Source organism: Trachurus japonicus, chromosome 13 (genome assembly GCF_045865225.1).
Source record: "Trachurus japonicus isolate A0001 chromosome 13, Traja_1.0".
Taxonomy (NCBI): Eukaryota; Metazoa; Chordata; class Actinopteri; order Carangiformes; family Carangidae; genus Trachurus; species Trachurus japonicus.
The window spans coordinates 17,466,441-17,491,949 of NC_140919.1; the positions used below are offsets into that span (position 1 = coordinate 17,466,441).

Here is a 25,509-nt window from a genome sequence, read left to right on the forward strand (position 1 = left end):
CTCATTTAATTTGAATAAACAGGAATATTTATTATCTGGATACAAAATAAAACGATGCATATGTTACAGATGAAGAAACGGTGCCCTATTTTTTTGTTTACAGCTTCAGATTTGTACAAACACACACATGCAGTGTGACCTGACATGAATGCACAATAGAAATAATGTGTTTTTCTATGTTCTGTTGCACTAGAAACATAGGCGAAACTTAACATGTGCCTTTTCTTTTTTTAACTTTGTATGACACGGTTGTTTTTGTCAGATCATGAACTTGATGCCCACCAGGTCTTTTCTATCTGGAGGGGACGGACGACAGAGACGCACACAATCCTGACATCACATGTTTTTAAGCAGTAAATCTTTACATCCTCCTCCTCCTCCTCATCATCATCATCATCAGAGGAAACAATAAGACAAAGTATATTGCGGTGAACGAGAAGCAGAGCTGGAACTGGTCTGAACTGGACTGAAATCATCTGCACAACACCCCCCCCTCCCTCCCTCCCCACCACCCCCACAACCCCAATCTGCATCTCTCCATCCCCTCCTCCCTGCACACAGTCAAGACAACCGAAACAAGACACACGGGTTCCGGTTCCCACTTTCAAAAATAAGAGAGCTGGCGTCGTATAAAAGAACAATATAAACCCAACTGCAACACGGTAAAAGTAGGATATAAGCAGCTTTTACACGAATATTACGACTGTTAAGTAAATATATTTAATCTTTTGAGTAATCTGAAGACATCACGTAAGGCATAATTTCACCATTTACACTGATTATTTTCCCCACAGTCACTCATTTTCTTTTTCATGTTGAATTTCCCCATGTAAACTTCTTTTAATATGTCTTTTGGCTCTATTATTATTTTTTGTTTTCAACACTGCCTCGTAACAAATCCTGTAATTAAATGAAAATGTAGCCTTATGTAGGCTATAATATTACCAAGATTATCTAAATCTTTTAAGACGATTTTATGGAATTAATTCACATATATGAGGGAAATATAGTTCCTCAAATCAAATCATTAAATAAGAAGAAGTGGAATAAATTAATTAACATGTTATAATAAGAGAACAAAGATTCACAGGCTCTAACTGCAGCTTTTATTTTGAAGGCGCGGCAGCTTCTCTTCCGATCACGTCGCGGCGACTTGACGCGCATCGACGCGAAGTGTCGCTCAGCTGTTCGGTATCAACAACAGTGCGGGGAGTTACCGCTTTATTACCGTCAGGCTGCAGAAACAAAGACCGCTATAAACGAGACACTGTACACGACATGACAACAACAAAAACCACCAGAAACGAAAAGCTCGACCGTTAATCTGCCGTTTCCCGCCGTCTGCGGTGGACGCGAGCGCGTTTTCATTCACAAATTAAACGGTAAACTTTCCCCTATAGGCAGCATCAACACACAGAGAGAGAGGGAGAAAGGGCTGAGCGGTGATGATAATAATAAACAGGGGGGAAACGGAAGAAGAAAGAAACAGTTGCTGCGATAGAAAATAAAAATAACATCTGTTGTTTGATCACCAATAATTTATCTGCAGCGAATCATCAGAATCGATCACAAATGATTGATTATAAACAAAAGATGGATTTAATTAAAGTTAATGACAGTGTTACAGGCTGTTCAGGCAGGAAACGGCTCTCAGTGTGTGTGTGTGTATGTGTGTGTGAGTATGTGTTTAGGCTATATTGTGTGTATGTGTGGAGCATCCAGCCTACCTGTGGTCTGCGGGTTCAGGGGAAACACAGAGCCGCTCCGACCGCGCTCAGGTCCGAATCCGCAGGTCCAGGAGTCGCAGTCCGGTGGAGACACGGAGCAGCAGCAGCAGCAGTGGTGGTGGTTGTGTTAGTGTTGTTATTGTTGCTCGCTCACATGAAGAAGGATGATGATGATGGTGGTGGTGGTGATGGAGCCTGTTCGATTCCTCCTTGGTATTTCTCTCTCTCATCCCTCATTTGCTGCCGCCGCCGCTTTATAGCAGCGCAGAGCGATGCACAAACAACCCCGCCCTCTCATTGGTCCGTGGCTGAGCTAGAGACCCGCCGCAGCCAATCACAGAGCTCCAGTTTTACATGTGCGTTGTTTCTCAATACAAGTGAGAAAAAAAAAATTGGTTGGTGAGAGAAAAGAAAAACAGGTCGCTGAGATTTGTTTGGACACAAACTCATCAGCTGATGGTTATGAGACAAAATAACAAAAAAAAAATCTAAGCATGTAGACATAAAAAAAACTATTTCAAACTATGCAAACTTCAAAATAAGAGTCATAATAGGGAATGTTAAAGCTAAAGTTGATGTTTACTATGTGATTTATTGCAATTAGCCTAACAGGCCTCACATGATACCGCATAGCAAAAAATACAAAACTACATGTGATTCTGTAGTTATTGTTAAAATGTTATGAATGTTAAAGCTAAAGTTGATGTTTACAATGTGATCACGTGTATAGCAGAACGTTACAGACCTACTTTCTATTATAAAACCTCTATTACAAGCCATATAAACTTTAACAAAAGTCAAAATAGGGAGCGTTAACTTTGATGTTTACTGTATTATTCAATTGGATTAACAACCCTGACAGATTCTTTGTTCAGCTTTGACAGTTTAACAAAGACTCTGTTGCACAATTTTAACCTAAAGTCTTGTTTTCTCTGTAGGATTACCTGTATATAAAGCTGCAGCCACACCTGCATTGAACCTACAGTGAGTGCATGTGGGCTATAGTCTAGACTCACTCCCATCAGCGTGAGGCGTGACGCTGTGTTTACCTACAACTTCAGGCCCAACTTGTAATTCCTAGAAGTAGAGCAGAGCAGAGCAGAGGAGGGTTCACATGGTCCAGGGGAAAGACCTGCAGAAAACAAAACAAAACAAAAAACTCTGGAGGAGAAGTTCAGACAGAGGGCGACCCCTGCTGGTGGAGGACGGTCACTGTAGCTCCACACACTGTCAGGACTCAGGAGGATGCACAGCGGTGGAGATCTGTGAAATAAAACAATGATGTACAAGTTTGTTTTGTTCAGCAGCATCTCAGAAAAACAAAAATATAAATTGCATATATAACCGTGTGTCTGTTGTTGGTGGATTAGTGCACATAATCGGCAGAGGTCACGGGGTCACGAGGCCTCTAAGCCACATTTCTCTTGATTATGAAATCTAGCATTCTTTCCACAAGTTTCTGTAAAACAATGGTTTGACTTACCTTGTCGAGGGTGTTTGATGTTCTAGAAGAAACTGGGCGAAGGTCTTTACTCTCCCTTTGCCAATATCAATGACATATATTGCAGCATTGTGTTTTATTTTTGCCTGAAAATGGTAGTAAAATACATTTAAATACGAGTAGAGACGACTTGATCATATTGTTTTACTCCTTTTAAGTTCTTTAATACCATATATCTGAACCAACGTTTACTTTAAAAGGTAGTTTCTGTGTAATTTCCCCAAACATAATACTGCTTTAAGAAAACAAAATGCTCAATAATGCTGTCCATTGCCAGTAACAGGTGTGTGAGAAGAGTTAAGACAACAACCTGTCATCCTATTAGAAGAAATTATAAGGAACTTGGGGAGAAAATCACAACAGGCAAAGGGAAGATATCTGACATCTGAATAAAGTGACACATGAATTGAAATGATAAGAAGCTGGACAATTGTACCTACATCCAAAAATCGTTTGTTTTGTTTTTTGGTTATGTGCATAAAGATTTGTCTGTGTGTGTGTGTTTTTTTAAAGACATAAATTTACAAAACGTTAACAGAAAAATCAAATTTTCTGGAAGGTCGTGCTGCTCGGCAACAGGAAATGTATTTGAGCTTTGGGCCTTTTGGCTCATTATCCGTCCATGGTCAGTGTCACTGTGGACAGACGGTGCGTTTCTGCTTCCTGTTTTGATGTTAACTGACAATAAGCTGAGTCAGTATCCTCGTAATGCTCGTGGATGTTTTACCCCAAAGCTCTGAAACTGAATGATCTTCAGCGAAATTGATCGTGGAGTTGTAGATCTTCAAATCTCAGTCGTTCAATCTGATCATTTAAAACTCGTCGTTGTTGACTGGAAAAGGAGAAAAGTCTCTGGAGCTGAACAAGAAGGAAAAAAAAACACCCAACAAACATTCATCAGTTTGTTTTGTACTTTTCAGATTTATTTCTTTCAAATCTTTAGTATCTTTTTTTTTTTTTTTTTAGTGTGTTGGCATTAATTATACATTGGTTTGGTGCACACAGTGAGTCAGGACTGATAACAGGAGTGCATCTGTAAATGAATAGACAATAGACTTTGGGTTTGGTTTGAATAAAGCTTATACACGCAGAGAGAGAGCGAACCTTTAGGTGCTGCTGCTGCTGGGAAACTTCTAGAAACAGCCAGACGACCGTCGTCAGCCAACGACCGGACTGTGTCTCGGAGGTATTTCTTTTTATTTCCACACAAAACTTGTTGTATTGCTATCGGACAAGGCACGTGAACATGTTAACGAACAACGATACTAAAAAGCTTCTTCTCCCCCCGAAATGTTTCACATCATCAAACCTCCACTTGGTTTGAAACTCTCATTTATATCAACACAGAACACAAACTGTACAAATATCTCCCTCCTGAAGAACATCAACAACATCATAACATTTATAATAATATCATATAAATCATTACACAGAAGAATCAGTATAAATCAACAGGGTCTTTGGCTAGTATAAGTTTAAGTGCAGTAAGCACAGTCCTGCCTCGGCATATTGCACCCGCCTCGTCACCCAGAGCCACACGGAGAAAAAGTTCTGTCATTGAACGAGGTCTGGGCAGAAAAACAAAAAACAAAAAACAAAATAAATCTTGGAAACTTTTTGGAGCTCCTCTCAAAAGTTTTCAAGAACACAACTTTTTCCACCGTCAGTCTTTGGTCTTGAAGAAGTTTGGGGTCAAGCGTCAGATAAAGGTTTAGACAGATGTTTATAGTAGAACTGGTCCGTAGGAGGCTTTTAACTTGAACTAGAAGATGTATAAATATATTTCTTTTAACTGTTGTCATGTGCTTTGATATTGTTATTTTTTAGTGTTGTGTAACAATTTAGACACAATTTTAGGCGGTTTCCTACTGTTAAATATCAAAAAAAAGCTTCTAAAGGTTTATTTTCTGGAATTTAAGAAATAGTTTGATATTTTTTTAGAAATGTTCATCTGCACTTTTTTAGAAGAGTTTGATGAAAAGATTGACACGACTCTTGTGTCCTTGTGATCAGCCAGGAGCTAATTAGCTAGCGTTAGCATAAAGCTACACAAATTAGCTTTTCAAAAAGTAATAAAATCTTTTTACCAGCACTTCTAAAGCTCACTAATATACTATGATTAAATATTAGGGCTCTGGTGATTGAAAACAAACTAAATTAGGTGTTTTTTTTAATTGTTAAGTTTTATTGGTTTGTTTTTTGACAGAACCAAGCTAAGCTAGCCATGTGCTGACAGTTGGCTTCATACGTTTAACGCACAAATACGAGAGTGGTATAACTTCTCATCTTTTTCTCAGCAAGAAAATCAAAAATAAGAGCATTTCTCTAAATTTGAAACTGCTCCTTTAAACAAAAGTTCACACATCCAGGCACATAACTAGTCGTAGCTTCAGTCTGCGTTTGGCTCTTAGCAAAGCATTTTAGCTAAACCCAGATTTAACATGGCTTAAAACTGTGACTTTTAGTCTCACATTATGGTCTCATTTCTGTCTCATAGGTGGACAAGTGATAAAGATAAAGATTGATAAAAAAAATAAAATAAAATAAAAGAAATAATGGCTTTTGGCGTAGTTAACTCAAAAATATTGATCAGAGACGGCCTTTAATTGTTTTCAGCCGTTGAGTGACAAACATAAATTTTCTCTTAGACAGAAACCAGGCAGGTGAAGATGATGGAAGAGAGTAGCCAACTACAAAACCAGAAACAGAAACATAAACAGAGAGAGATTCTGGGGCTTTAACCGGGTCAGAACCTGGTTTGTGGGTCTGAACGAGGGGAGATCGACTGTGCAGATGGCGGCGGCGGCTGCCAATGGCGGATGACGGTTTCTATGTACACTGAACTCGACTCGTTGCTTTGAGCGTCATGGTTGAGTTGTTTTGTTTTTACACGTCCTAACTATAGGAATAAATTAGTCTAAAGGGGAAAAAAAGGCACAAGCACTTGGTGTCGAGGCAAAATGGCCGCTGCCTTCCTCCATCTTTCTTCTCACCTTTTCTCTCACCCTTTTCCTCGCACGCTCCCTCACTTACTTTACTCATCTGTTTTTGCTGCGTTCACAGAACAAGCTGATTATTTACTGTCTTTTTACTCACTGTACAAATGCAGATTGATGAATTATTCTCAGTAGTATATCCAGCTGTTTTATTTTGATTTAGAGAGCGGGTCTTTTTTTTTTTTTTTTTTACGCTATCGTGGCCACAGCATCACCATTTGATTGGAAAGTTGTTCTTCCTCATCCACCGACACTCTCAGCAGCTCTACGTCCTACATACCGTCAGCCATGATCTACACACCCTGGGTGCTTCAATGACGAGCCATTCGCCCCCAGTTAGAAAAAAAGAAGAGTCAGCAAAGACGATCAGAGTCTTTTAGTCGAGCAGGAAAAGTAAACAGGGGAAGAAAAACAACAGGCAACAACCAACCCTGAATCATCTTCTTCTCATAGTCGTCTCCGATTCTGACTTCCTCCCTCGTTAAATTTGTTGGTCATGTTCCCAAATAAAGCACAATAAACACGCACGGTGCAAGAAAAATGCACCAAAAATATTTGTTATTCCTTGGCCTCGTATATAAAATCAGAATATTCAAACAGCAACAGTATTAATCCCAAAAATATAATATATAAACATAAATATATCAATTAGTTCTGCTGGATTTTTTTTTTTTTTTTTTTTTTGCTTTGTTTGTTTCGTTTTTTCTTATAGGAAGCTCACGCCACCCGTGGAGTTACAGCTGGCATCTGATTGGCTTAGGCAGAGCGGGGTCTGCAGTCGTGTGATTGGAGGATGGGAGAGGTCAGGAGCACGTCGGTCCTGGTGTGTGTGTGTATGAGAGAGAGTGTGTATGTGTGTGTGTTTGAGAGTGTGTGTGTGTGTGTGTGTTCAGAGTGGCCATCATCTTGAGTTCAGTCTGGGAGCCGTCTGGAAGAGACGCAGAGGAGAGGGAGGTCAGAGGAAGCAGGAAGTGACATCATCACAACAACAGTTTGGCTGCTTTAGTTTACATCTCATTTTACAAGCACTGAGGACTTTAAAGGGATAGTTCAACATTTTGGCGCATTGCCATAATCCCTATAGTCTTAGCAGTAGGTTCGTTACCTTTAATTGTCGGTGCAAGCTATTTTTAGAACAGTGGAGCAGAGCCGAGAGCTGCTCAGAGCTACGCTACAGAGGCTCATGGGATTTCTTGGTTTCCCTCATCAAACTCATCAAATACACAATCCAACAACTCCAAAACGCTCTGGTGGACAAGTTGTGACCTGCACATTCACCACGCTATGAGATAATAACTTAAAGCAGATATCATCGGCACGGCCGTTTCGGCTAATGCTGTGTTCAAGGCAGGCTTTTGAAACCATAAGTTACAGCTTCAAGTCACAACTACGACTTGGTAGCGTTCCAGGTAACCCGTAGCTCGTGTTTTTACCGTCCTGTTGTCTGTGAAAGTTCCCTATAACGGCCACTCGTAACTTCCGACCCGTGAACTCGTACCAGATCGAACTGGTATGACTTCACAGGAAGGAAAAACACAAAGTACGAGTTTCCTTGAACGCACCATGAGTTAGCAGCCCCCGCCCTTGTCAGGCATCAATTGGTCCTCGTGCTACGTCACCACATTCACGCGCATCCCTTGGCTGCACACACAGCCCTTCATGCCGTTCTCTCTCCTCATTGGATAACACTTGTATCCCACAAGGAAAATTTTCTCCTCGGGTTACAGCAGAGCAGAGTGACGGAGAGACTCGTGTTTAGGCTGAAATACTTCATGTAAGTGATTGCTGACGGAAAATAGGACTATTTAGGACTTATATTAACAAAAACATTCCACTGATATCTGCTTTAACAATAGAGTTGTTTTAGAGGTAAATGCAGAGACTGCTTGCTGAAAAACTGCCCCCGACGGGAATGAGCATCAGCAGTTTTGCATTAATTTACTTCGAATTATCCGACTGTCAAAAGGAGATAAACGGGATAAATGTTTAATTTTTAGCCACTCTTGGGTGCAGGACAATGTGCTGAAACCTGTGAAATGAAAAGTTATTTTCTATCGTCATGTTTCTCTCCACCTCATGAGTCATTCTCTCATTTTAGCTGTTTTTAATTCTCCACCAGCTCCTGAGGGAGTTATATAAGATCTAATATCTAATATCTAATATCCATCTCTGCAGCTGCTCAAGCTTCAGTCTGTTCACCAGCTGGTTGATCATTGTGTTTGTTGTCACACACTTCCAGCCCAGTGGATTTATTATTATATCGCCAATTTTGAGTGAAACCTAACAATCTCCTTTTTTTCCTGACAGCCTCCTGCCACCGTCCACCCTGAGATGATGAATATTAACTTCTGTTTGTCTGTAACTATTATCTGAGTCCATTGATCCAGTGCAGCTTTAAATACTGTTGCAATGAATAGCTTAATTACTGGAATCCCAAATTTTTTTTAGTTTATTTATAAATATTGAATTTTTCATTTCATTTTCATTTTATTTGTTCATTCCAATCCTGGGATTGGAAAAGAGCAGGATGAAGAGAACTTGTAACACCTGCTCCTTTTTTTTTTTAAAACAAACCAACAAACAAAAAGAAAACGCCTACATCAGATGAAAAGCCATAATAATGAACTGGTTTACAGCCAACAATAGGCTATATAAATAAAAAATGCACAACTATTCTTTCTTATAACATGTTTTTAAATAATTTCCCCTTTTTTTTTTTATACATTCGCTTAAACTGAAAAATATTTGTGCAGCTTTTTTCTTTGACTGTTAAGGATTGTCATGTCACCCACCACAGAGTTACACATTTGTTTTAACTTCATCTTTGCAATCAGGTGCTTGAAATGACATTTTATGCAAGTAAAACTCCACTTTTGCACCAAATCGGAGGATTTCTGCCTCAGTTGGAGCTGAATAAAACCAAACTTATCTACAAACCCTTCACCGTCTTGTGTTTGATTGACTGAAGCTGAGTTCGTGGTCGTTCACTCACCACAGACAAGTGTCCGTTCTTGGCCTTGGCCACCAGTAGTTCTGATCCGGGGGTGAAGTCGATGATCCCCTCCTTCCCCTGACCCACTGTAAACTTTATACTGGAGGACAGAGGACAGAGGACAGAGTCAGAGCCTGTCAACACCTCCACTGTGTGTGTGTTGTGTGTTAACAGCGAGCCCGTCCTCCTCTCACCTGCCCTGGTTGATGTTGATGCTGTTGATTTTGTCGGCACAGATGGCGATCTTGGTTAAAGTCTCGATCACGTGGTCGCTCTGCAGAACGACGTCTCCCTGAGGGGAAACACACAACACACAGTGAAAACTCTTACACACACACACTCATACACACTCACACAGACACACAGCTACAGCTACATCAGATATTCCCGGTGAATGAGTTGCCGTCTCACCTTCTGTTTGTTGTCGTCACTGGGAACGTGCAGAACGAACAGGCCGTCGCTGAGGGAGCTGACGGAGACACCTGAGGACGGAGGACGGACAGTTTGGGTTTAACAACTAGAACCAACTCCTTGTGGACATATCCCTCCGCCGAAATATGACCAATAGCCAGATATATTGTTATCACTGCTCTGTGTTATGTTACATTTAGGTTTTATGTTTTGATGATGTGGACATCACAAGTACACTGAGACTGTCCCAGTGGACGGACCAGATGCTTTGCACATGTGCTAATTTTCACTACCAGTCCAACACAGAGCATACAATCAACAATAGAAATAGAAATCACAACATAAAGTCTTGAGTAGGGTTGCAAAATTCCGGGAATTTTCAAAGTTGAAAACTTTCCATGGTAATTAATGGGAATATACGGGAATAAACGGGAATAAATCCGAAATTTACGAAATTGAAGGTTGGCCCTTAACAGGGAACTTAAATATAGTTAGGGAAAACATATTGTAGCATAATCTTGGCTAAAACAATAATATTGTAATAATATCATGTAAAAGAATTGAAAAATCTGTTGAAATGTAATGTTTTTAAATTGTATTATTTTGCATGGATGTCTGCTTATGACAAAACAAAATATTTACATTTATGTTTGGATATGATACAGTTTGTTTAAATTACCCCCAATTACCAGTTAATTCCCAATAATTCCTGTAAATTCCCATGGAAAGGTTCCAGTTTGGAGTATTTCCAAAATTCCCCAGCTTAACTTCCCATGGAAAGTTCCTGGAGATTTCCTGAGTGTTTGTGTTTACTTGGCCCCTGTGACATTTGACCTTTGAGCTGTAGATTCTGCCGTCACAAGGCCAGGGGTGGGCGATATGACGATATTAGATCGTGAAGGATTAGAGTGTGTAGACGATCTGCCAAAGTGCAGAGATCGTAGGATCGTCTGGTCCACATTCTATAAATTGCAGTTCTATGCTGATGCACCGACGCACCAGACGTATTACGTCGTCAACCTGACCAACCAGTCATAGCGAATTACGGGCAGTGACAAGCTTTCTTACCCGCCTCCTTGTTTGTGTGTGTAGCGGTAGCCGCATGGAGAACCATGGCTGAAAGCCAAAGCAGGAGTTGGTCGCTTTTTTTTTTTTTTAAACAGCGTTTCACTATCTCTCATCTCTGCCAGTCAGCCCCTCTACCTGTCGTCTCTCTTGCGTGCGGGCGCACCGCACGTACGTACACACACTGACACACACGGACGCATGGATAGGTCGCTCTTGGCCGCTAATAAACGGTAAATGCGCTATATCGTGCTAATTGTACAGTATTCAAATTACCGCGAACGCGATAGTCCGACTAACGACCCCCCTCCTAAATAAAAGCTACCTTTTATGTTGCATGAGTGCATTTTATGTTATGTATGTTTACTTGCACATGTTGGCAAAACTGCAGCAAATGGGCTCTGTGCACAGCTCCACTACTTTCTGAATTTCTGAAAGGCAGCTCCCAAACAGGTGTGTCTGATCATTGTGAGTACTCAGACACACCTGGATTAATCAGTTTGTCCAATAATGTAAGACAGGAAATAAAGGAGCTGCCTTAAGTTCAGGAAGTAGTGGAGCTGTGCATAGACCTCATTAAAATCTGTTCAGAAAGGCTCTTTGACCTAAATTATCTGTTTTTCAATTTAAGAACGTGATAAAATCGAGATTGTTATTTTATTTTTTTTAAATCGTGATATGATATTTTTGCCATATCGCCCACCCCTACTTCATCCTAGAGTTTAAGAAAATACTTGCACCAAATCTGAAGACGTTTCCTCAAACCACTGCAGATTTAATCCGTTAACTAGGCGACAATCATGTGTTGTGAGGTCACTGCGATCTTGACCTTCAAGATCCAAAATCAATTCAGTTCATCCTCGAGTCTTTCTGAGGGTTTGTAAGTTCTTTCCAAGTGCTACTGAGACATTTCCACTGCAGTGAGAAGGAGCAACAACTCGACGGCTGTGTCCGTTGACCTCTGACCTTTCAGGGCTCCGTACTCGATGCGCTGTTTAAGCTTGGCCTCCTCCACGATGACGGCGCTGCTGCTGGTGAGCAGCAGCTGGCGAGGCCGCGCCTTGTAGCCCTTCCTGTCGTACTTGGTGACGGGCACGGCGTACTGTGAACACACAGGGACCGAGGTTTAAAGGTCAAAGGTCACAGACAAAGACACAGCAGATGAAGGAACGTCCATGAGTTTTGTGTTTGGCTCCGCTCACCTTCATCTTCTCGCTGCCCAGAGTCTGCAGCACCTTGGGGTTGATGTCTTCTCCGTCTGCACAAGAGGAGACACAACGTTAAAATCTGGTTTCTAACCCGGAGACGAGGTTTGGTAGAACTTTGGGTTAAACATCAGAGGAGGTAACGACCTCTGACGATACAAGGATATTTTAAGTCAGAAAGTTTAGTCTAGTGAAGGGAAAAGTGGAACTATCACTATCTCTCTGATAAAAGGACAAATTTACCTCATCATTTTGGCATTCCCATATTCGTCACAGTAGTAAAAGGTATTTTAGTCATTTACCACCATAATTCTAATCAGTTGTGGTGATTAACACGTTTTATTCTGACAGGACTAACGCTTATTCATTCATTAATTTATCATATCACCATTTGCCACCATGTGGTTATTTCTTACCAGGCAGATGATCTAGTAACACACTGACAGTTAGTCTGTCGGCAACCAGCTACACATAGTCAGATTATTAAAAATTTACTTTTGGTTCCTTGCAAATGAAATGAAATCAGTAAAAATACTACTTCATTCCAGCACTGCAACTATATGATTAATAAGGGGGTTATATTGTGGGGGGGGGGCTATAACCCCTCTAACTCCACCATAAAATCCGCCCATGAAAAGAAGATGTGAGTCTTACTGAGTCTGGTGCTGACGAAGAGCTTGGGGACACTCTGAGGGTAGTTGTCCTTCTTGTCCTTGAAGAGCTCGCTGGCGATCATCTTCTGCTCCATCTGCTCACACAGAAATAAACTAGTGAATAAACAAAGGAAGGAAGGAAGGAGGTAGTGAACGAGGAACCAGACTCTCGCTTGGCCACCGTGTTTCCACTGGACTCTTGAGGCGACGTGGAACAGTTTTGATCAACACGCGATCGTTGTGCAGCAGTTTTTATCTTATTTTTTACTGCTGTTGTTTTTCTGGCAGTACAGACGCTTTCCAAAAATAGTGGGTTGTAAAAATGTTGTTTCGTTGCGTGACCGCGTAGTTGTCCGTCAACTTATCAAACGTCTTTATTGACGTATTATTTTTTTTTTTATGGCCGTGAAGATTTCAGGGCTTTCTCTTGTGTCACATCCTGTTGAGTCCGACCAATCAGCTCAGAGTAAACCTCAAGCTCCACCGGGAGTTTTTCAGGGCCGATCTGAGTACCAACCCCCGAGGCAGGGACTTGTTTAGCCCTGTAAAAGCTCCAGGAGCTGCAGGTCCGTCCTGCAGTGGAAAGGCTCCTATCCACTCACCTGGTGCTTCCACTCGGGGCTGATCTTCTTGCAGTAGCTCCACACCATGTTCTGCATGCACAATTTACGCAAATGCTCCGACGCCTGAAGACACAAAGTGAGAGACAGAGACAGAGAGAGTTGAGCTCACAGCTGCTGCATAGAGTCATGTTTTAAATGTTAAAGGAGACATATTCTGCCCCTTTTCCACAAATTAAAATAGTTCCCAGGTGTCTTAAAGACATATCTGTGACATGCTTCAGTCAAAATACCCCAAGGTATCATCACATCACAGCTCTTTTCATCCTCTCAAAACATAACGGCTGGTTTTAGTGCCTGCCTCTTTAAATGCAAATGAACCACTGCTTGCCCCTTCTACTGGTCCCAGGTAGGGGTGGGGTTATGCAAATTTGAAAACAAGTTACATCACTGGAAGAAAACTGAGGGAACAGCTTGTGAAACCATGTGGATTTCAACCTCAGGAGCCTGAAAATTACAGATTTGTTTTGTCAATTCTCACATTTTGGGACCGGAAGGCAAAACAAACACCCAAATATATATTAAAGAGCCTTTAAAGAGTGATATTTCCATAATAAGTCCCCTTTAAATCCTAATGAAACATGAGTCTCCACCTCAGTGAGAGCAGCTGGCGGCGTGGGCCAGCTCTTGTCCAGGACGCTCTTGGGCAGGTTCCTGTGCAGGTTCATGAGGAACGAGTAGCGGACGTAATCCAGGAAGTACTCGTTCTCGGGGCAGCGCTCCTTGTGGCGGTAGATGAAGCCCTTGATGAACCTGAGGGAGGAAACAACGTATGAGGGGATGAGACATGTGGAGTCAGTGACGTCATCTTTTAAATCACTTCTTAAAACGTTTACAGACTTGCTCCTATGTGATGTCTTCCTCTTCTTTTTAAGCATCTTCTTATTGTTTTCCTTTGGTTTCCTGTCATTTTTATTTCCAATTCAATGAACCCATGCTCCTTTTGTTTGGTTTCAGATTCACTGTCACTGTTTCTTTACTCACATGCTCTTAGTATTTTTCTTTTACGCCTTCTTCTGTTTTAACTCTTTTATCTTATCCCGCCCTCTTTTATCTTATTGTATCTCATCTTATCTCCTTTTATCATGAATATCCCCCTTTTATTTATTTGATCTAATTAACTACTTCCTGCATTTTAATAGTTCAGTCCATCTCTTATGGTTTTTATGTCTTGTGTCTCTATATGTTGTTTTTGCCACAGGTGTGTTGTGTTCTTTAAAGGTGCCATAAAAATAAAGTTATTATTATAATAGGTTAAGTTATATACACACACACCTTAGTGAAGTCGACCATACACACCTCAGCACCTGTCACTTTTTATGTATAACTGCAAATACTATTTATAGAGAGATTCAATCTGCATTTTATTTTTTACTTCTTTTTACTATAATGTGTATATGTTTGTATTGTATAATGGTCTAAGCACTTTAAATTATTTCTGTAAATTTATTGAGCTATTATTTTTGCTTTTCTTCTTCCTTTCTCTCTTTCTCTCTTGTTTTAAGCATCTGGAGGTTTTTGCTTCAACACTATTTTGTTGTAAATGCACAATGACAAATAAATAAATAAATCTTATTATTATACTCGGTTTATTTCACACAATCATCACAACACGACACTGATTAGGAAACAAACATGGCAGCGGCTGCGTCTTCTGTACCTGCGGATTGTATCAGCGGCCTGACGCCGGCGCTGCGCCCTCCTCCGGGCCAGGATCCCCCTCCACCAGGCCTGGATGGCGATGGCTGCGGAGTGCATTAGAGACATTAAAACTCACAAACAAACAAACAAACTGTGAGTGGAGACGTGAGGACGAAGACGAGGACGTTTCCTCACCTGAGGTTCGGAGCTTCTGGAACTTGGACTTCTGGCTGTATCCTCTCCATCCCGCCTGCAGCTTCGTGGCTGTGAGGAGAGAAACGGCGACAGGAGATACGCGGTTAGAAACATTTTATAAGATGCTAATAAAAAGATCAACGGTGCAGTCAGCCGTGACTCGTACCCAGACTGTGTTTCCTGGTCTCTAGCGCGTCCTCGGTGGCAAACAAGGTCTTTGGGAAACGGATGAAGATTTTGGATCTGGACAGAAAAACATGAAAATTAATTACAGGTTTTTCATTTTTACAAAAGATTTTCTAGTACACAGGATAAATACCATCTTGTCCTTGCTCTAAATCTTGTTCAAAATGAAAACCTTGCAGGTGTTTAATAATGTGTTGGCTTTATGTGAATGTAACTTTATGATACATGAACCATAAACAATAACAAATGATGTCCAGAGACACTCGAAGGCCTCAACTTAAACTTGTTCAACTTAAACAATCTGCTCAGATAAAAACATGACGGCTCCATTTGAATGGAAACTGTTATTACAGAGACGGTTTAGTCTGAGACTGCAGCTAAAGGTCAAAGGTCAAAATAACAGAACGTGTGTTAATCACACTTCAGAAAAATAAAGGAGTTAAAAGGGATTTAGGCAACCAGGCCGCTAATTACGTGATAATGTCAAGAAATAGCCAAGAAATAACGGTCAGTTTCATGTTTTTCATCAAGGCCAAAGATTACACATGCTTTTCATGCTTTGAATTTTTTGGGAAAGGCCAGAATCTTTCTCTGCCAAGTCCTTGCAATTGATAAATATTTCTGGGCTTTCTCAACATTACTGTGAAACAGACCGTTATTTCTAGGCTATTTCTAGACATTATGACGCAATTAATTGTTATTTCTTGGCTATTTCTTGACATTGTCATGTAATTAACAGCCTGTAAATTAAACAGTTACCAGAATTTGCATCAATCTGCTATTATCACATTATCATAATTCTAATCTCTCTGTGTGTGTGTGTGTTGCTGACCTGCCCAGTTTGTACTCCTCTGGCTTGTACCCCAGGTGTTTGACCAGTGTGGCCACTCCATCAGACAGTTTCCCCTGCCAGTTGGGCCACGTGTCCGGACACAGAGACTTATACCTGCATGCACACACACACAAACACACATAATTACAGGTGAACACTCAGTAATAGACAGATATACTCACACTGCACTACAGAGCGACACAGGAAATCATAACTGCGCATTGCTATCAAGCTGTTTAACTGAGTATACTTAACGCCAAGAACATGTTTATTTTATTATTTTTCTGTTTTTATTCTGTTCTTATTCTGCTTTTATTTTAGTAATATTATTTTATGTATCTCTATGTATATCTCACTTTGTCTTGATTTCTCTTACAATTCAAGCGTTTGTAACAAAGAAAAATTTCCCTCCAGGGGAAAAATAAAGTAAATATGAATCTGAATCTGAACACACTGGATAAAGAGTCAAATCTGATGATAGGAGAGAGAAAAAAAAGTGTTCTTTAAAAGTGTTCAAACGGTTTATAGGATCGGAGCTGCAGGATGAGTCAATGAATTGTCCTGATCAATCAGCAGAAAACTGATCATCATCATTAAATCTGATCAATGGATTAAGTCTCTGGTTCCTGTTTTCTTACACAGTCCTTGAATATAGTAAGTGCAAAGATTATGAGCAGCTGTAAAAGGGAAAAATGTAAATTTAAGGAAATGCATGTGTCATGTTGCTACTGAGAAAAAACTAAATAAAAACTGAGTAAAAAAAGAAAAAAAGTGATTAAAATATCTTTGATATCACTTAAGTATCAGGTAAAAACCCTGAACTAGAGACTTAATCTGAATCTTTAATAACTGATAATGAACTAAAAACTCAGTCAGTGTGGTTATTGTTGTGTGTCTGTTGTGATGTTGGCGCCACATCTGGAGAACATCTGGCGAACATCTGGCCTGTGTGTGACGTATCACCTCTGGAGGAAGACCTCGTAGCGCCGTCTGTAGGCGAAGCCGGCCCTCCGCACCCTCAGGTTCTCCATCAGCCCCAGGTACTTCACCTGGTGGCGGATCAGAACCTCGTCGAACCGACCTGGGGGAGCGAGGAGCAGAGGGAGAGCAGGGTCAGAAACAAATAAATAAATAATCAAATACAGTGATGATGTGTCGGGTAAAATGAACCAGAGAAAACCAGTAAATGCTAAACAGTGGGAGTGGGAGTGGCGAGGGACAGAGACGCAGTGTGGAGTCGACAAAGGAGCGACTGTGGAGGGAAACAAAGAGCCGGCCGATAAACTGACGAGCCGAGCTTCACCGCAGCCGAAAACAAACTGTTTGGACTGGAATTAGTCGAAGCTCATGATGATTAACGTGAGGTTTCTGGGAAACGACTGAAGTGTGAAAGCTGCTTAAGCTGCTGCTACGAGAACCGTTGCATAAAAGTGACACTGAGAAAAGAGCAGCAGACGACAACAACAACAACAATGACACAGTAACTTAACGCTGGGAGGGAGAAACAGTGGGCTGGTCAAATATGGCAGCTTTTCAAAATAAAATGTTTGGAGGATAAACCTGCTGTTTCTGTGGTGGTGACGGATGTAAAAACGGAAAGTTTAATGTTACTATTGAGACAGTCAGTGAATCAAGACATAAAATAAAAAGAACCAGCTTTAATCAGCTGCTGTTTCCAGATCAGGTCACTTCTGGAGTTAAGATCTTTTCCCCCTCCGATTTCTAATCAATTATTGCATCTTTAATTTAACGCAGACATCAGAGATATCTAGAAAAAAAAGCATTTCCTGCAGAAAATGCGTGTGAATGCTGAAAGCAGCTGAAGCAATGCTGAATGTGCAAAAGCAATGCTGAATGAGCTGAAGAAATTGTTGAATCAATGCTAAATCAGCTGATGCTATAAATTCAATGTTATCAAGTGTCAATTTTAGGTTTCAGCAGTGATTAAATTTAAATTAAGATTTCAGTTTTGTCTTCTTGTCATTAATGTTATGTGTGTTTGGCCTGTAGCTTCTGTGTGATACAACATGTTGAATTGTAAATATGCGAAAAGTCAAAGTGTGGCATAAAGTTTCAAAGTTCATCACATTGCTCCACAACAACCACCTTCTTTTTTTTTTTTTTTTCCAAATATCACAACATTAGCTCTTTAACCTTATGATTCCTCCGTTGTAAAATAGAGAAAATAAATATGGTTATCAGTGACTAAAAAGTGACTAGAGTGAGACACTCGACGGATCCATAATGTCTGAATTTCTTATTCCTATTTAAATTCTACATATTATTATTACGCACACCTCCTCCTCCTTCTACACAATACAACAGGTATTTTAGACTTTAGACAAACGTTATTGTCATTCAGTAAACAGCAAGTGTAACTGGCAATTGGCTCAGCACACAATTAAAAATACATAAAATATAAAAGTATACTCAAAGCTGATAGGATAGGATGATGATATGATCAACTATGATCTTTTTAGAAAAACTCAGAATTACAGTTTATCTTTATGCATTCAGACTGAGGACAGTTGGACCTGTGTTTGTATTTCTCAGTATGACTTCCTGCATCATCATCATCATCAAAACTTTTAGATGAATTACCATTGGGCCTCAATCAGTAAAAAACTCAAAAAGAAACTTAATTTGTTATCAATATAAGACATAAAGTCACTGCAACAAGGAATCACAGTCAGTCAGACACAAAACCACTGTCGCCATGTAAACTACTGATAAACATCAATACAGTGCTTGTGTGTAAGTATTGTTTTGTGTATTTGCAAATTGTTTAACTATTTCTTTCAATACCTTAATAATTGTAGTTTGGTTTCAGGTTGTTTTTACTCTGTATGTTTTTGTTACTACACATGTAGTTGTATGTGTGCGACCCCAGGAAGAACAGGCATTGCTCCTATGATGGAGTAACGGCTGATGGGGATCCTAACAAACCAAACAGTGCTACAGTATGACATCACAGAGTCTGGTGATGTGTCAGTGTGAACTCCAGTGAGTCAGATGAAGTCCTGAGTTTCTTACCTGCTTGTTTGGAGTCATTGGGTTTGATGCAGCGAACGTACGACGGCTCCTTCGACATGAGGATCTCCATGAGCTTCGCCAGACTGGCTTTGAACTGGGTGGCTGCCTGAGGGGGGCAGACACAGACCGACAGGAGAGAGAGAGAGGGAAAGAAAGGTTGAGGTTCAGGAGGACGGAGGTGATGGAGAGGATGGAGGTCGGTAACCGAGGAGACGAGCGGCGAGCGGACAGAGACGAGGAGCTAAGAGCTACGAGCTACGTAAACAGAGGAGCGGCCCAGTGCTGCAGACCGAACACTGGGACCAGTGTGGACGACTGGGAGGCTGAAACTCACCAGCCTGTGACAGCACCCTGTTCAAGTCTGTGTGTGTGTGCGTGTGTGTGTGTGTGTGTGTGTGCGTGTGTGTGTGTGTGCATGTGTGAAGGGCACACAAGTGTCAGGGCATTCCTCAGACAGTGGGAGGCTGCAGAGAATCCCCGTCAGCTCTGCCCACTCAGCACCGAGGAGGGAAACACACCAGTGTTTGTTTAGCTGTGGGAAAGTATGTCAGTAGTGTGTATCATGAGAGTATGATTACACACACACACAAACTATGTTTCCATCCACTTGCCAATCGAATTACCTAAATATCAATAAAAATGTTAATGCAAATCTCAGACCTTTAAATCGAATAAAAAGCCGTGCGTAATGACGTCATGTGCTGTTTTGCGATCATATTGATGTGTCGAATTGTTTTCTTGCAATTTAAGATGTTTCCATTCATTTTTGTCCTAAATCACATAACAGAAGAACGCCCATCCTCCATCTTTAACCGATTATCGGAGGTGGGTAGGGCTGTGCACAGGCCAAGGCGTTGCCTGGAAACCACTGTGCCATACACACGCCGACCAATATAAATAAATATTGTTATACTAGTTAGTAAGTTATACTAATGCCGCGTTCCAGGCAGGCTTTTGAACTCGTAAGTTACGACTTCAAGTCACAACTCACATTTATCCGACCAAGAACCGTTTCCATCAGCATTTGTTGCAGTAACGTTGTATCGATCAAAAGAAAATGAATGAGATCGACAGTATTAACTTTTTATCGATATTCATGATATTTAATCGAATGTTACTGTTTCCATAAGGTATTTTATGGTTACACACACACACACACACACACACGGTCAGGTGTCTCACCGTATCTGGACGTTTCTTGTCGCTCAGCTCCTCTCGGTCGAAACACTGCGTCAGGATCTTGTTCTCCGACATACACATGACCTGCACACACACACAAATACACACAAACACACACCTGTCAATCACCAGCGCCACTAATTATCCTGATGCTGCCTCCGATCGCATTGATCGATCGTCACGGCTCTGGTTCCTCTGTTCTCACCTCTTTCAGGTTCCTGAAGAGCAGGTCGTTGTTTTTGTCCAGAAATCCTGACGAAGAGAAAAAAGAAGATTTAACTTGTTTTTTTCCCCACCGATGTTGCAAAAATACAATTTTATTAACTGAATCCAATTGAATCTGATCTGATGTTTATTGTTTCTACAGTGTTTTCTGATTGTTTTGGTAAAACTCTACAGAAATTCAAGGTGCACGGCTCCAACTACAAACACATTTTTACCTTTACAAAGTAAAACCACAAATTAAAGCATTAAATAAAACAAACACTTCATATTAGAACAAGTTAAAATGTTTATAACTCCGTCTCTATGTGTGACTGAATCACTGTAGCCTGTGTTTGTAGGTGTCTAACATCAGTATACTAGTGACAAACTAAACACTGCTGTATTGTAGTCTGGTTGTAGGAGGAGAAAATGTTTTCTTAATTTAATTTGTGTCGTGCAAAATGTCACAGTTGTTCTACAATTGTGTATAATTTTATTTCCCCAGTGGTTGACACAGAACAGTGTGAGATTCACTGCATTTTAAACTCAATCAGACTGAACTGAACTCTGTTATCTACTGTGTAGTTATAATAATAATATATGAATATATCAGAGCTGCAGTCGGTTTATGGATCATGTTGCTGTTGAGACTTTATGAAACTCATTATTGAATAAAAACTTTACAAACAGATGTTGTGCAACTTCCTCTGTTTGAAGGATGAACCTGCTGTTTCTGTGATGACGGATGTAAACAGGAAGTTTAATGTTACTACGGAGACAATCGGTGAAACAGCAACTTTGTTTGTTTACACTTGTTTACACCAAATCGACACAGAAAATAAAAAGAAGCAGTTTTAATCAGGAGTTAAGATCTTTTCCCTCTGATTTCTAATCAATTATTGGATCTTTAATGAGCTCACACAGTCACAGGTGAGTGAACGGCGACCAGACCATAATAAACGATCCTCTCATTTGACTCTGTGGCGTGTTTCTGTCCATTTAAATCCACAGGAAGTGACACAGACTCTGCTTCGATGTAAATCAGTTACTGTACGACAGCGTTATGATGCGCTTTTATTTTGAAAATGCAAAACTAGATTTGCTAAACAAAACATCTGCTCATTTACGGCTACATAAAAATGAAACACACACCGTTGACGTTGTAGTTGACCTCTCCTGCGTAGTGCAGCAGCCTGAACTCGTCGCGGCCCATCACCTTCCGGGTTTTTCCATCGGCCAGTTTGTGACTGCAGGTAAAAACACACACAAACACACGGCGTCAGGAGGTAAAAACCAGACAAACTGTTTAACAGATGAAGTTTTTACAGTTTTTACAGACGACAGCAGCGTCACATCAAACTCACGTGACAAAGTGGGCGTGTCCTCCCACCGTGTCCTCCAGCTTCTCCAGGAACGTGATGTCACTGGCGTCTCCAGGTCGAAGACACTCCTCGTCCTGAAAGAGACGGAGCGAACAAACATCTCAAACACCCTCACACTGACTATAATATAATATAATAAAGTGGTATATAATCTACTGCAGTGTCTACGTTGATCAATAAGAACCGATGTTCAGCCTTGTTTTGCTTTTTCAAACTCTGCAGAAATTACGTCCTTGCATTGGTTATTGATCCTCTACAGAAAGATAATCTAAACGCTCATTCAGTTTGTGTTTTGATTTCATCTCTAGAGGTTTGAGCTACACAACACTGAAGGAAAACACAGCGGAGAATTATTAATTTGAGGATTTCACCTGTTTCTGGTTATTGTAATTTTTGCTATTAACATTTTCCTTTTTTTTCTCTTCTTTTTACCGCAGAGCTGCGATGAGGACATTTAGAGTAATTACATTTATTTATTGTTAAAATGTTGAGCCTTTAATACAGATTAATCACAAGTGTTTGAACCCGATATTTGAAAGGATCATTGCAAAAAAAGTGTGTTGTGTTTATGTAAAGATGAGGACTATTGGCTAATTATTCAGTTATTGGATTTAATGTCTAATGTCTGTGAGGACATGAAGCAGGAGCCAGGGGGCCGTTAGCTGTTAGCGTAGCTTAAAACAGAAGGAAACAGGAAGTCTGGATCCGTCCGTTATTAAAATTCTTACCACAAACGCTCATTAAAGCTCTCCTTTGTTTACTGAGTCTGAAAGCTAAACTGCTCTTATATGATTTATTGTTGTGACAATAAATGAACTGTTATCATTTTGTGGGTTTGTCTCTATAATAAAATTAAAGATCTTGACTTCAACATGTTAAAAAAAAACCTTGAGATGATGTTTGTTATGAATTAACTCCATCAAATAAAACTGAACTTCCTGGTTGGATCATGTGACTTTGTAACTTGACACTTATATTTCATATTTTGTCCAGACTGTAGTAGACGTTGAACTGTGTGTTTTATTTTGAAGGGCCAGCGCCTCCTCACCAGGATGGAGATGATGCCTTTGAACTTCTCCTCCACCAGGTCACAGATGATCTTGTTGTTGAAGTACTGCACCGGCTCCCACTGTCAACAAACAAACAAACAACATTAACAACATTAGCTTTAGAAACTGAACCCAGATCAGAGGTGTTAATTAATTAATCAATTCATTAACCACAGACTGTAAATCTGAGCTCAGCTGTTTAACGAGCGTAAAGTCAGTCAGCCGAAGAATTACTGGAATCCCAGGGCTCACACACACACGCACGCACACACACACACACACACACACACACTGCTCACCCACTCACATGTGAACACACACACAGGCTGAGTGCAGCACTTATTAGTTGATGTTTTTTCCACACTGACTCTCTGAGCCCACTGAGCTCACGTCAGATCATAAAGGGCTCTTTGACTTTCTCCCACAGCCTAGTTTGTCCCAGTCGGCCCAGTCTGACCAGTGCATTCACATCAGAGCCACGACAAAGAGCCGCTGTTCTCAAGATGCACAAAACAAAGCAATAAAAACACAAGAAAATACAAATGAAGACGCGTCTGCTGTCAGACACCGTCTCCTCCTACAGATGCTCCAGATGTGACTTGAATAACGGAGCAGCAACAGGCCAAAGTGACTCCTGATCAAAGTCAGAATCACTTTATTGATCCTCAGAGGGAAATTATTTTGTTACAAAGCTCTAGAATAGAAAAATGAAAAGTAATTACACTTAAGAGAAAGAGAAAACTGACTGAAGATATTAAGAATAAGAATGACTTTATTAATTCCCAAAAGGAAATCGGTATTGGTAGATTAAAGACTTAAAGCGATAGTTCAAACATTTTGACAAACTGGCCCATTACCATTATCCCTATAGTCATAGCAGTAGGTTTGTTACCTTTAATTATCTGTGCATGTTGTTTTGAGATCTGCAGGGCAGAGACGTGAGCTGGTGGAGGTGAACGGTACAGGTTTGATGGGGGTAAAAGAAATCCCATGAGCCCCCGTAGTGTAGCTCTGAGCAGCTCGCGGCTTTGCTCCGCTGTTCTAAAAATTGCTTGCACCGACAATTAAAGGTAACAAACCTACTGCTATGATTATAGGGATTATGGCAATGGGCCAATTTGCCAAAATGTTGGACTATCCCTTTAATAATAAAATAAATAATATTCTCCACTCCACAGTTTAAAAGTAGACCCATTAATATTTAATCCCTCACTGTGAATGACTCAGTGTGGAAACAGCTGGATGATGAATCAATTATCAGTTCCACTTCTGAAAACACAACGGTGACAATCACATGAGGAGCTGGAACCAACTTTAACTCTTTTCTAAATGAAGACAAAACAACACAGATAAGAACTAAAAAAACTAATTAAAATCAGGTTTAACAAAGAGATTTGACATCAAACAACTAAACACCAGGCAGCACACCCTGACGACCAGAAGTCAGACCATGAAGAACAACAGTGATGAATTTAAATTAAATAATAATAGATATAATCAGACTGTACAGCATCAAAATCATCTAATGTTCCTCTGTGATAACCTGCACTCTTTATTCAATGCATTTCACACACACACACACACACACACACACACACACACACACACACACACACACACACACACACACACACACACACACACACACACACACACACCAACTAGTTGTGTTTATGCCTACAGTATATGTGTTTGTTTTTACAACACTATTCTGTATGTACCTTCTCTATATGAGTTCTTAAGTCCAGACTGTACATATCTTATCGCTGTATATTCTTTAATATATTTGCATAAAACTGTATAAAACATTTTCCATACGTGGGATCAATTAATGTCTTGTCTTATCTTAATAAAAGAAGGTACGAGTGAGATAAGAGCAGTAATAAACAGGTGTGTGTGTGTGTGTGTGTGTGGTCTGACCGTGATGCCCTCGGCCTCGTACTCCTCCTGCTCAGACTTGAGTGTGAGCTCGATGAAAAGCTGCTGCAGCTTCTCGTTACAGTAGTTGATGCAAAACTGTTCAAAGCTGAAAACACAGGAAACAAACACACAATCAATACAAAACAACAACAACAACAACAATACACAGGATCAATAACAGGTGAAGATTCATGCTGATTGGTTTAGAGACGTTTTAGTGACGAGGTCCAAGAGTTTATGTTCAGATCAGAAATTCACTTCATGTTTGTGTTGAATTCATTATTATCAAAAAGAAACGTAACAAAAGATTCATTGTTAACTAAACTAATATTAACATTAATGTTAATAATGGAGGTAGAATAATAGATAATATATCATCATCATCATCATCATCTGTTGTTTATTCAAGAAACAACAGCTGACGCCATTGTCACATAATAATTGATATAAAAGCAACAACGACAAGAACAGACAGAACTGAGAATTATAAAATAATGATTAACGTGATCTGTCTGAGCAGCAGGATAAACTGTTGAACATAGATAATCAATAAAAACTGGGAAATAAAATTCTATTTAATCATAATTAAAAGATAAAACATATAAATGAACATTTTGTTAAATTAAAGCTAAATAAAGAAGCTGAGTTAAGCTGTAACAGGTTTTCACATCAACATGAGTCACGCTGCTCCTTTAATTCACTAATTCAACAAAATACA

General features: G+C 40.2%; 2 protein-coding genes across 6 annotated transcripts in view; both read right to left on the bottom strand.

The window, feature by feature from the left end:
- The window catches only part of LOC146975789 (large neutral amino acids transporter small subunit 4-like), a 43,822-nt gene extending 41,925 nt beyond the window's left edge, over positions 1-1,897 (bottom strand). Inside the window, exon 1 of the mRNA XM_085795020.1 lies at positions 1,728-1,897. The gene's annotated coding sequence lies outside the window, so the exon portion shown is untranslated. The remainder of the gene's footprint in view (positions 1-1,727) is intronic.
- A 2,308-nt stretch (positions 1,898-4,205) lies between these two features.
- LOC146975791 (unconventional myosin-Ic-like) overlaps positions 4,206-25,509 on the bottom strand; it is an 85,187-nt gene continuing 63,883 nt past the window's right edge. For all 5 annotated transcript variants that reach the window (XM_085795021.1, XM_085795025.1, XM_085795023.1 and 2 more), the window contains 21 exons: positions 24,792-24,897; positions 22,871-22,951; positions 21,805-21,896; positions 21,593-21,687; positions 20,442-20,488; positions 20,240-20,320; positions 19,058-19,163; positions 16,988-17,105; positions 16,025-16,138; positions 15,173-15,249; positions 15,007-15,075; positions 14,831-14,915; positions 13,764-13,923; positions 13,153-13,236; positions 12,552-12,645; positions 11,895-11,950; positions 11,659-11,794; positions 9,628-9,698; positions 9,411-9,508; positions 9,217-9,316; positions 4,206-7,152 (listed from right to left, as the gene is read on the bottom strand). In XM_085795021.1, coding sequence (XP_085651147.1) covers positions 7,126-7,152; positions 9,217-9,316; positions 9,411-9,508; positions 9,628-9,698; positions 11,659-11,794; positions 11,895-11,950; positions 12,552-12,645; positions 13,153-13,236; positions 13,764-13,923; positions 14,831-14,915; positions 15,007-15,075; positions 15,173-15,249; positions 16,025-16,138; positions 16,988-17,105; positions 19,058-19,163; positions 20,240-20,320; positions 20,442-20,488; positions 21,593-21,687; positions 21,805-21,896; positions 22,871-22,951; positions 24,792-24,897 — 1,897 coding nt within the window. In that variant the 3' untranslated portion in view covers positions 4,206-7,125. The remainder of the gene's footprint in view (positions 7,153-9,216; positions 9,317-9,410; positions 9,509-9,627; positions 9,699-11,658; positions 11,795-11,894; positions 11,951-12,551; positions 12,646-13,152; positions 13,237-13,763; positions 13,924-14,830; positions 14,916-15,006; positions 15,076-15,172; positions 15,250-16,024; positions 16,139-16,987; positions 17,106-19,057; positions 19,164-20,239; positions 20,321-20,441; positions 20,489-21,592; positions 21,688-21,804; positions 21,897-22,870; positions 22,952-24,791; positions 24,898-25,509) is intronic.